The sequence below is a fragment of the Lutjanus erythropterus genome, chromosome 3, assembly GCF_056507025.1.
Source record: "Lutjanus erythropterus isolate fLutEry1 chromosome 3, fLutEry1.hap2, whole genome shotgun sequence".
NCBI classification, from domain to species: domain Eukaryota; kingdom Metazoa; phylum Chordata; class Actinopteri; order Lutjaniformes; family Lutjanidae; genus Lutjanus; species Lutjanus erythropterus.
The window spans coordinates 38,949,824-38,962,781 of record NC_139319.1 but is presented as its reverse complement, the minus strand read 5'-3'; the positions used below and the strand labels follow the sequence as shown (position 1 = coordinate 38,962,781).

Below are 12,958 nucleotides of genomic sequence, written 5' to 3'. Positions count from 1 at the left end.
ACCTGGACAGACGTGCAGTGAACATTCCAGGAGGGACATCTATACTGCTGTCTGAAAAAATTAACCAAACGCAACAACAACTCATATATGTACCACTCAATAACTGAGATATTCAGTGAAATAGTCCCATTAATGACATAAAAGGTCATTAATGTCGTGTTCATGATGTGGACCATTTCAACAGCAGCCTTCTTGCAGTGTTCCATAACCCTAAAGTAGCTGCATACCATAATAATGCAGAAGCCATTCAACAAGGAGCTGTAACCGCCACATGCTATCAAATCTATGATGACTAGATCAATAACAAATATTTAGGCTTGGGCGGTATCAAGACATTACTGTGTACCAGGGTCTTAAGACATCCTGACAATATGATTTTCAAAACTATGAAAAATACAGACACTTTGCTTCCTATTAAACTGAAAAAGAGATGCTGCATTGAGTTGATGTAGTGTGCAGCACATGTCACCAGAGGTCAGTCTATTTACTGCTGGACAAGGCAGCACAGCTGAGCTGAAAAGATGGCAACTGGGGGATGAAGTTACTAACCTGACACACTAGATGGTTTGTTACACAGAACCATCTGGGAAGTAGCCGTTAGAAACTGTTTGGAAAATGGAAGGCACTTTCATTAAACACTTGGCAGGTGATTGGATGAATCATCTGTCCATAACTTCTAACAGCCTAACTTCAACCAATCAGATCCGCCTCTCACTGTCGTCACACCTAAAACCTTTTCTATAGCTGCCAGTAGACAGAGCTTGAAAGTGACAGTGAAGGCAGGGAGAGTGAAGGAAAAGGTGAGCAGTGAAGTTGTTGATCTGGCAGTAAATGTACAGTGTTAGTTAAGATTCTACAGTAATTACAGTGGGGTTATTCCAATACCAGTATTGGGAAAATTCATTTTATGAAAATACTGCCTAAAGTGCTGGTATCAGTATTGATGAGAATGCAAGTTAATGCACCCATGTGATAACATGCAATTTATGGACCTCAAAACTTTCCAGGAGTGTCCCATAGGCAATTGTTTTCCCAGAGGATGGTAAAGTCGTGTTCTAGATAAAAAGAAGCTTTTACTGCTGCTGCTGATCCCATTTATGCCCACTTAAATGAACCCAAAACAATCAGTTAGATTGGTGGGAATGGTCTTTCTTTTGTGTGGGCCGCTGGTAGTATTTCCTACAACAACAAAATCGTCCATTGTGATGTTTCACTGTGGATATGGGCCATTAGCAAATTTGTAGAAATCAAACTAAGTTTAATACAGAGTTAGCAGTATACAGCTGTTATTTTTAAGGCACTGGTATTGGATCATATCAACACCATATCAGCCGATACACAAAGTTCAGGTATCGGAATTGGTATCAGGACGAAAAAAACAGTATTAGAACCTCTCTAAAATAAAGGATGCAGCTTCTCAAGACCAAAGCAAAGCTCCTGTGTGTGTGTTGTTTCTCAACTGCACTCAGCTCCTCCTACAACGTGCAGTATCCTACGAAAAGCAAGTAGAGTTGAAATACTGTCATATGCCGTAAACCCCAGTGAAGAATTAGGAAGGTATTAAGATATGAAAAAATAGATACCGCCCAAGCCTATAAACATTATACATAAAAATATACTGAAACAAATAACGAAATGCAGTCTTTGTAGGTATATGTGAAAAGATGCAGATCACAATACACAGCTAAATACAAAAACAGCTAGGCAGCCTGGACTTCCCTCATGTGGAAAAAGAAAGAAGACGGCGACCCAACTGAATAGCAGGATAGACTGACAGATTGTAACTGCAGGTTGTGTATTGTAGAAGGCAGAGACCAACCTCCTGCTTCTTCCACAGCATGAAAAGGAAAGAAGGGAGGGACAGAAATAGAATTGGGCCGCATAAGAACTACATGATAGATAGATAGATAGATAGATAGATAGATAGATAGATAGATAGATAGATAGATAGATAGATAGATAGACATTCACATTCACATGTTGCTGGAAGTGCTATCAAGTGTGTGTGTGTTTCTATGTGTGTGGTCAAGTGAAGCGGTGGAGCGCTCAAGTGTGGAGAGCCACAACAGCCTCAAGCAGAGACAGTGGTGGGAAATTACGGACGTTCTAGATGGCTAGAGGGCAGGAGCAGAGCAGATAGATAATGGACATTAGAAAAAGTAAGAAAAATCGACGATCCAAAAATCTTGTCAAAACTGCACTGTAAAAAATTTTCAGCATTCTGTGATTGATGCAGTTTATTACAACCATTTGATATCAACTAGGGGGAAATTAATTCCTAATAGGCAATACTATTAAAATGAGCAGGAAACACAATTAATGCAATGGACTGAAGTTATCGTCAGCATTTCGTCAACTATAGCATGCATTACCGTGTCGATTTTGACAGCCTTTGTTATGGTTACGACTTTTGGTTGAACAGAAAGTAGTCAGTTATGTTTAGACAAGACCTTCATAGACCATGATTCTATGACTCTATGCAACTTCTGTTGCTAATTTCACATAATGTTTTTGTTGTCAGGTAAGAACAGATGTCTATTATAGAGACACTAACAGCTACACTATCCACCATTATCTAAACAACAAACACATGCAAAAAAATCATATTGTACAGACACATCCACGCGGAGACAGGTGGAATGAATGTATTTTCAATCTTTGCTGAGAATGAATAGTGTTAACATTAGTTGATTCAGGAAACAAAGGGAGGAGTACTCATTCTTGGCATGCTTTTTTTTCATCTTTAGGCTTGGGAGAAAGTATCAAGTATTTTCAAGTCAAAAGGCAAAAGTCCAGTCCTGCATATTTTGCATACTTTTTGTTTGTTGATGATCACATAGGTTTTATACCAAAATATAACATATTTTTTAATTGTTGGGCTTCGGGGAAGGTATCACATATTTTCAAATCAAAGGGCTGAGGTCGTGAATCACTGGTGTTCAAGTCCAAGTCAAGTTGTAAGTCTTTTTTGATATTGTCTTGTCCGGTCTAAAGTCATCAGATTTGTGACTCGACTCTGACTTGAGTCCACACCTCTGATGTATGCACTGTACCTTCTCGTCTGGTATACACTGGCGGACGTTCTCCAGGTAGGCGCTGATGTTCTCCACATTGGTGAAGCGAAGCAGGATTTTGGCAAAGTCTTCCTCACTGATGGTGGTCATCCCTTTAGAGTAGGTCAGAAACTCAATTTCCAGCACCTCTGTTTGAAGGTTATCCATAAACCTCAAAAACATCACAGAAGGGATAGAAGAAGAGAAGTCTAAAATTTCAATTTTTTTTCTCCAGTATTTTGTAGTTTGTTTAATAGTGTTTATAGCATTAGCATACATTTTATGCTGTTCACTGTATATTTGTCAGTACCTGTAGAAGTCATCAAATGTGAGCTCTGCCTTCCCTTTCTTCCCAAAGAAATGGACCAATAGGGTGGTGTCAATGGTGATACTCTCATCTGCTCGCTACGAATCATCAGAGAAGAATAAGAGAGGATCAATGAGTGACTAATCAATAAACATCAAGCGTTGTGGATGGAGGAGAAGCAGTGAGCGGGGCGAGTCCATCATCAATCCAACATGGCCAGCAGGAAGCAGGTTTCTGCTGCACGTGTGCAGAACGTGCGCCAGATGAGCAACAACAACGTGTCAATCAAACAAATCAGCTCAGACAGTCAGCGGCCATAGTGACATCAAACACAGCAGTCTAGGCAGCAATAACGTTCCAGTAGAACCTCTAAATGGGAAAAGTGTTGGGTAAATAATAGACAGGTTCAGTGCATAGCCACCCTGATGACACATGGTGGAAACACCATCAAAGTTTTCAGTAGGATAAAGTATGTGCAAGAAAGAATAATAGTAAAATGAAGTAATGGGGTAAAATGGACAGAGAAATTCCTGTCCATTTTCAATGACCCAAAGTCCCACCCCTTTTGGAACCTCAGTCAACGTTCTCTTTTCCAGTTTCCTGTACTTGGATATGCTATGTGCTAGGCTCATCTATGTTGAAAAGAAAAAAAAATGTTTAAAAGATGTCACAAGGGAACCTAAACGCAATATGCAGAGTACTATCTTGAGTAAGAAAATGTTAGAAAAACACTAGATAACTAGTTAGCTAATCTACTTTGATTATTAGCTAGCTCATTACATTTGATAGCTAATGTTAGCAAAGCGCAAGTTAACTAGCAGGCTTACAGAGTGCTGCAGGAATGAGTCCTAGAACTCACGTTAGCATGTTAGTACTTTGGTTCCCTTTTTTTAAAATGTTTTTTTGAAATAAAGTCTGTGATTAACAGAGGCTTAAAGTAATTTTTTCTTCTTAACACAGACTAGCCTCACTAAGAATATAGCTAAGTCCAGGAAACAGGAAAGGAGAAAATTGACCAGCTTCCCCAGCTGTTATTGGAGCACAGAGCAAGAAGAGGTGGGACTTGGGAAGAGTCAATTCAAACAGTCAAAGTAAAGAAATAAAATGAGAGGTATGGGGCTGTTTTTTCCCATGCTGCCTAGACTGTCGAGGAGTGTTGCTGTAGCAGCATGAAACACAGACCAATGCCAGTCTAAGTGAAGTCAAAAGAAGTGTTCAGGTAGCAGCACACACAGGGATACAGAGACAAAATGAAAACAGAGTCATGCAAATATTCTTTGAGCTGGAGGTGGGAGGGTGGGGATGGGGGTCAGCCAGACTGTAGGGAAGAAGGAGGACAAAGTGTTGACCAGAGAGAGAAGAGTCAACAGAGAGAAGCAGAAGAGATAAGAGAAAGAGAGACGAGGAACAGCAGACACGAGGAAGAACAACTAAGTGCGAGACAGACAAATACACAACACTAATCTGCCAAACATACACAGACACGTTAAAGCCACCACATCCCATGCATTTCTCTGCAAACGCCACATTGACACACAGGACAGAACCTGAAATCACAAACAGCAGCAGTGAAACAAACTCCACATAAGCACAGATGCAGAGAATGTGAGCCAATTCCACCTTTTTCCGTCAATGAACGAGTGTCATATTTGCACAACTTTGAGCTGTTTGTTTCTTTTTGTTTTTGCTTCTGTCCTCCCTCCACTGTTTAATGTGTGCTTACTGAATGATCCTGGTCATATGAAACCCATTCAACAGGCTTTGGTATGTTTGTTCTGTTTGCTCATCCTATAATCTGTTGGTCAACATTTTCTTAATCCCTTACAGAAACAAGGTGACGTGTGAATTCTATGAGGCGTTAAAAAGACTGTGTATATTTTACTGTTTGACGATTCTATATTTATGCTCTCAGAAAAAGGTGACTGTGCAGAAAAGAGTCAGCCAGCGTCAGGGTCCCACCCAGCCAACACCCCCTGTCCAATCCATGGCCATGCTGAGGTTTATGCAGACATCAGATTGGGTGGAATCTCATGTCCTTCTAAGGAGGAAGAGCACTTATGCCATCATCATCATCATCATCATTATCATCACCACGATGCCATTCGTGGTTCTACCTCAAGAGTAAAATCCTAAAATCCGATGTGGGACAAGAAGAAAATGTCAAACAAGACGACACAAGTTTACAAAAGTCAAAAAAGGGAAGATGTTTGTAGTTGGCAAACTACACAGATTCACATCTTTGACAGATGTTGCAGTTATTGTGTGACATAAGAAGTGTATTCAGTCTATCAGAAATGAGCAGAGATTATGTGTGTTAAATGCCAAAACTTTCATTAGTTGATAGATTTAACGTATATGATAGATATGTGGTGTTTCGTTTTTGTTTTGTAACCTTTAAAAATGACACATTGTCAACTCAGGACAGACTGCAAGGTAACATGCAAAAAAGCGGTGGGTAAAAAATATATAAATTCATAGGAAAGGGAACAGGTCAAATGAACTAATTACAACAAATCAGAAAATTAAATGAAAATGATTGTGCAGTATTTTATTTTAACATTTAAATCAACTAATAATATCAAGCCCATTCAGCCGCCGGGATTTTATTGTGAAAGCTTATGGCAACATCTTTTGACCCTGCAAACAATGGGCAAAAATGACCAGTGGAGAATAGCAAATTGTTGACAATACATCATTAAGTTGGAGACTGTGAGAATAACACTGTCAGTGGCTTTGCTGCTTGTAAAAAGTGGTAAAAAGAATTAGCTGTTGATAGCCGCAAGGTTGCGACATTGTTACTGAGGGAACCCACTGGCATCTGCTAGAACATAGGTGGTGTGCCAATTGAAAGATACTTTATTATCCAACTATTTTGATAACTGTCATTAACATTACATATTGATAAATCATTTTGAATTGATTTTGAATTAACCATTTTTTAAATTAAAAAAAATGTCCTAATTCTCAGACTTCAGTTTTCACCATCTTATGACATTTTATGGACCAAACAAGTACTTGATTAATCAAGAAAATAATCAACAGATTAATCGACTTCACTTAATGGTTCCGGGTGGGTTCGGACAAAACAGCGGTAACGGGTCGAGTTGGTTCTGGCACTAAGCTTTGCAGGTGCACAGGTGAGAGTTTGCAAATCTGGACCCATGCAGGGCTCAAAACCCTTCATCAAAGGTTACATAGTTCTATGCACTGTGAGCCCTTCATGTTAACAGTAATATTTATCTTTATTTTATCTTGTGAATACTTTTTAGAGGCCTGCAGAGGTAGAATTGTCTGGTATTTTCCAGGAAAAAGCAAAGATTTATGTAACAATAAATAAAAAAAAATGATGTGGTAGAAAAATTGTTCTTCTTCCCTCACTGGTTGATTATCTCTTCCCAGGTTGGGAACCACCAAGACAGATGATTAGTTAACTAAAAACTCCCCTGGCGTAAGTCCATTATGTAAGCAATCATAGCAGTCATATTATGGGTCTCAGTTTTGAGTACTTAAGGCTGCCAGTGCACACTGGTAATATTCTCTACAGTGAGATGTAGTAGATTAAGGCACTAGCCAAAGTCCAAACAAAATGCCAAAATCCCACTGTAATGGATGCCGATTGGTAACTCACTGGATAAAAATGTCTTCTGGGAAACAAACATTAACAGTAAACCCTGTTTTTAGGACCACCAACATTAGTGTGACTCCAAACATTCAGTCTGTTTCTGATTCACTTTGCAGACTAGTCTTCCTCTCTTTGATTAGGGACGTCATATAAACACAGACAAACTGAACCAATTACAGCCTTATCATTCCAGTGTCTTCTTTTCTGTCTCACTTTTTTGAGGGTCTTTTCATTAAGCCTCTGATTACGGACAAACAGGACAAAAATACTTTTGATCTTTTATCTTATAACTGACGCATTACTGACGTCTTTATGACACATGAGCTGTTCATACATCTAGACAGCATCCAGGTGGTGTGTCTCTGCCTCTATTCCCTCCTTTCACCATATTTTTACAGTTCTTTTAAGAGAATGTTTTGTTCTCCAGGAAATGGGAACTCGCATCTGTTGATAAAGGAATTCATAATGAAGCTGATTATTGTCTAATCACTGTTGCAGTTCTCCCAAATACGTTTTAATTATGTATAAATAGGTATATTTATAATTAGTTGGTCTGATAATTTAAGTTGGAATGGGTCTGTGTGGTAAAAAATGTGTTATATAGGGCAGTGACCCGAGGGTACTTTGGTAGTGGTGACCGATTTTAGTTGAATTGAGAAAACTAGCAAGAGAGGTTATTGATGTTGTGCTGTGCACCATGGGAAATGTGTGAAATCAATAAATATCAAATATAGAATCAGAGGAAGCTATGAGCCAACTGTTACGTTCTCCATTTATCACTATAACACAGAGGTAAAAAATATTATTAAAGCTGCATTTACTGATTTTTTTTTTTTTTTTTTTTTTTTGGTAATTTGGAAGCTATTGACATATCAATTTATAAAGTTGTTCTAAAAGTCACAGATTTTCACTCTCTCTAGCTGTTTTGTTCTTTAGTCATTTCCTCAGGAAATATCTGTCTATTTCTCCAGTACTCACGCTTTTCTCACAATTTGGTTTGGACTTTGTTCATCTAAAAATGGCAGTAACTGCAACGCATTTCATATGGTGTTGAGCCATTTGTTGCATGAGCAGAGCCTTATTGATGTTCATTAGTGCTTCATGAATTAATGTTTCACAGAACTAATGTAGCAGAATTGTTAAAATAAAAAAATGAGAATAAATGTGCGTATTGTATCATTTGCATATTATTAATGATTAATCAGTGAAACAATCATTAACATTTTCAGTGTAGGAAAATGCACATAACTCGCAAACCTATGAAGTCTCAGTCCGAGGCTGTCAAATACTTACATTTTGGGAATGAGACTCAACAATGAGTTATCCTACCAACCTCTAAAGCTTGAAAATAGAGCCAAGAGGAGAAGTGGAAGTCTAGTTTTCTCTCAAACTACTTGAATTAAATAATGACTAAAGGTTATTATAGAAACTTTGCCAAAAATAAATTGCCGACCCCAGCTTTAATGATTGTTTTGATAACAGTAAACATAATCATTTAGTTTTACAGAAGATGTCTGACAAAAAGAAAAACCCTCACTGTAGTGATGTGGACAGTTCACCCTAAAGTCCTAAAAACTTTTCTCCTGGTCTGTAATGCTGTTTATCCATGCAGATTTTTTTTGGTGTAAGTTGCAGAGTTTTGGGGTTGAACTGTTGCTTTAAAGTTGATGTGATATCATATGGTGCAATAAAAAATATTAGAATTCATATCAGCCTTTTTAATGTAAGAGCCCTTATCAGTCTTACCTCCTGTAGATGTAATGCCAAACTGATCATAACAAGCTTATCATTCCTGGAAGTGTGGCAGCATCGGTGTGAGCTCATCATCCCCATGAAGACGTAATGGTTACCACGCCCACGAGGCACGAGCCAACACCTGGTGCACGCATGTGTCTATTTGTCCATCTGTGTGTGTGTGAGTGTGTGTGTGAGCTTCAGCAGACTTTGATCATGAAGCTGACGGTAAAAACAGTAATTACTGATGTAAACACTAAACGGTCTTCCTCATCCTCGCTATCTGTGAGTAATACCTCAGAGCAAGAGCTCACTGTCGGTCTTTAGTCAGGTCAGTCAGACTGTCAGTCAGTCAGCCACACCTTCCAGGGTAAAAACAGCTAACCCTCCCTTTCCCTTCTCGCGACCTGTTTGTCTTCCTCTCTCCTAACTTCTCTTTCTTTGTCTTTGTCTGTCCTATCACTTCACTCCCTCTTATCCCGTCCCCGTTATGATTTCCTTTCACCTCATACTGCCCGTCAGTACCTCCTTCACCTGACAAACATAGAGGTGATTCGCTCTTTCCTCCCCTCCCTTCTTCTCAGCCTGTCAATCAGTCAGTCCCTCCTTCTCCAGACAAAAGCAAAGAGGTATAATGGTGACTAATCTGTTGAGTAAACACATCTTTCTCTAAATACAACCTGCTTCTTTCTTTTCCCCTAAATGTGCTTCCCGAACTCCTTCTCTCCACACCCACTTTGTTCTTGAACATTTGTCCTCTCTGCTGACCTGTCTCATCTCTCACCTGTTTGTTTTCTCTCTGATTTTATCTCTTCCTTTTCTCCCCCCTTCACAATCAGTTTTTCTACTTATCTGATCCGGTTACAATTCAAACATTTTCTTTCCCTATAATTTATCCTTTCTTCTTCTCTTTGTACCTCCCATGTCTCACTTTTTTGTTCAGTTTACTCAATTTTGTCCAGCATATTTTTTAATCCCTCTAACTTTTAATGTCCCTGTTTGTCTCCCTTTTATTTTCCTCACCTCATCCTCCCCCTCTGTCTGATTCGTCTGTTCTGTCCGTCTGACATCCCAGCAGATGAAAGGCTGCTCAGTGTAAATACAAGGTCAGTCCCATTATGCTCCACTGTCATTACCTCCACCTCAGCTTCCGCTGCCACCGCAGCATACAGCCTGTCATTAGTCAGCTAGCCTGCTAGCACTGTTAGCTGTTATTAATCACTACCATCAGTTTCACCTGGTGTTAGACATATCTGAGAGACAATTTAAATTGCGCATGAACAAACTAATGAAAGGTAAAAATGACAAAGAATTTTCTATAAAGCACAAATTGCCAAAATGTGACATTTTGCAGATAGAAAGTATTTTTTCCCATGCAAAAATGTTTTGATTTTAGTCCTGTTTGTCTGTTTTTAACAGATTTTGAGCCTCATTAACACTGCTGGTTTCTTCCAGACTCAGAAATATCTCACCTGCTAGCTGGACTGAACTTTATACAAAATTCATGATCCCCAGAAGATTACTTTGATGATCCCCTGACTTTTCCTTGAGCACCACCCAACACATTCAAACTCCAAAAGTCAAATATGGCAGGTAGGTCAGTGGTACACTTCAAACTATGATGGTGTAGTTGCATCAGTTTTGCAAAAGCAAGTCTTTGTGGTCAAGTTAGAAATAATATGCAACATCCCAGTAGACTTTCAGAATAAAGGTGAAATGTCTGTACTTGGTTACGTTTTTAGGTTTTTAGTTAGTTTAGTTAGTTAGTTTTGTTCTTCTATTATTTCTGCCTAAAATGACTGGAAAGTCTGACAAATAATATTGATTGAAATGTCTAATCTAGGAAAAAGAAGCTTTTAAGGGTTGTTTGAAGATATCAGTAAGCCTGCTAGCCATAGGTAGTTCAGATCCCTGTTTGGTTTTAAATGATGTAGAAGCAAAAGGCTACTGTATACAAATGACTCCTGACTTCTGTGACTCAGTATAAGTGTGTGTTATTATAATCAGGTTTTTGTATGTGCTCTGCAGTCAGCCTTGTTATCATTATACTAATGTCACTAAACACGTTGTGGTGTACACCGAGAATGATTTGACACCAAAGCTACAACACTAGCCACAACACAGCACAGATAACAAGGCACAGATACACATAGAAAAGCATAATGAAGAGACCAAATGACAGAAGGCAGGTGAGAAACAAAACAGGTTATTAGAGTACGGACATTATAATATCTACCGTCTAACTAGCACCATTGAATCAATACTCCAGTACAATATATAAAATTCTTTAGAAGCAATAATCGACAGGAACAAATATGAAGAAAAAGGTCCTTGTCATATTTGTTCATCAGGAATAAGTAGGTGAAAATGAAATGAGGAAGACACTTCAAACATTTGGAAGAGCGTTGAGTTATTCCCCGAAAGAAATACATTTTAGAAAAGATCAATTGATGGATATACTGTGCAAGGTTAGAGCAAGGTTGTCTTTTATAGCTCATCCAAAGAGAAATGATTTCACAAGGGAAAAGGGAATGGAGGAATGAACTAATGGTAGTTCCTGCATCATATTCTGGTTATAAAAACAGGGGGGATAGAAATATAGCTGTTATATAGTAATCTAAATTATATATGAAGTAATGTTTAGGAAAGAAAGGGAGAAAGAAAGATGACAAGCCAGTCTATGTCAGGGGTCTGCAACCTTTGCTCTCAAGAGTCATTCTTGAACAAATTAATAAAAAAAATATGTCTGTAGCTGCAACTACAATATTAAATTCTTTATTTTCCTTGGAAACTTTTCTTATTTGGAGTTGGCATCCATAACTAACCAAGAGAGACTTGCAAGTGGCAAATTTTAAAGGAAAAGATGCCAAGCCATAAACGAAGGCTATGATGCATGTTTAAGTTGAAGAAATATCAAAACACTTATGTTACATGGCTTTGTACTCAATTCTGTTTGGTCAATTACAGAATTTAAGGTCTGTTATTTCTGTATAGCAGACCATTGCTATGTATGGATGCAGTTCTGATCATAGACGCCGAAGGAGCAATAAGTCAAATCAATTTCTTGTTTCCAATTGTTTATTTTCATTAGTAAGTAATAATTAAGCAGGATAATGTACAGTGAGCAGGTCATTATTGTGAAATAAACTCTCACAGGGGGATGCAGGACCCTAATGCAAACTGCATCAAAATTAGACTAGCTGTACATTATCTCTTTTTTTTTATTTGGTTTATAGGCTGCACATTTTTAGAATTGAAAAATAAATCTCTATAGACCTACAACAATGATGAAGGAGAACTAAAATGTTTTTAAAAAACAATAGTTATTCATTTTCATATATATATATTTTTTGGTTAAAGCCACTGGGAGCCACTGTAGAGGGGCAAAAGAGCCACAGGCAGCTCCAGAACTGCAGGTTGCTGACCCCTGGTCTATGTGAATTATCAGGATCAAGCAAAACCAGAATAAAAGAGTTTAAGTAGTTTTTTTTTTTTTTTTAAATAAGACTATATTGACAAATATTTTTGGTTCTTTCAGCTCCTTTAACCATGAAAAAAAAACTTTTTTGGCCTATATGAATGTTGAGCAAAGAGCTTTCATGTTCACTTGTCAGGTAAAGCTTTTATTTTGAAGGTAAACATTTCTGGTCTTATTCTGGCCAAGCTTGATGCAGCTACATTATTCTGAATCTATGGGGCAAGTTGGAGGACCAACTGCTACTACTACTGCTACAACTAAAACCACTATTAACTATGAGGAACTGAGCAGGAAGAGTGAAAGATGAAGAATGGAGGGATGTAGGGACAGAGGACAGTTGGGTCTGTGTACCTCCGCCAGGTCAGAAAAGAGGACTTGACTGGCGCTTCGCCTCAGAACGTCCCAGTAACTCCGCGCCACAAACTCCTGACTGTCTTTTTTTAGCACCTGTAGGAGTGGTCAAGCAGGGCCAAGGTCAGTTCACCTCCAACTCAACCACCTCAGGAAGTCCACTATATTAACCTTTATCAATTCTCAGTAGACAGAGATATATTAATGAAATTGATTTTCTTGTATTAGAGTACACAGACTACATATTCATAAACAGTGTCACATACAGCACTCATAAACAGTAAATACTTGATCAAGATAATTCTGATCTGGCGCTCACTGAGCTAACTTATATAGGAAACCTCATCCTCTATGTTTTTCCAAACTGTATGAAACAATATTAAACTATACGCCCTGTAAATTGTTAGCTTATC

General features: G+C 38.4%; 1 protein-coding gene across 7 annotated transcripts in view; it reads right to left on the bottom strand.

Moving 5' to 3' along the window:
• micu3a (mitochondrial calcium uptake 3a) overlaps positions 1-12,958 on the bottom strand; it is a 42,640-nt gene that overhangs the window by 4,135 nt on the left and 25,547 nt on the right. For 5 of the 7 annotated variants that reach the window (XM_084716115.1, XM_084716114.1, XM_084716117.1 and 2 more), the window contains 3 exons: positions 12,546-12,641; positions 3,364-3,458; positions 3,054-3,225 (listed from right to left, as the gene is read on the bottom strand). In XM_084716115.1, coding sequence (XP_084572241.1) covers positions 3,054-3,225; positions 3,364-3,458; positions 12,546-12,641 — 363 coding nt within the window. The remainder of the gene's footprint in view (positions 1-3,053; positions 3,226-3,363; positions 3,459-12,545; positions 12,642-12,958) is intronic. The other 2 variants (XM_084716118.1, XM_084716119.1) reach the window with 1 other exon arrangement.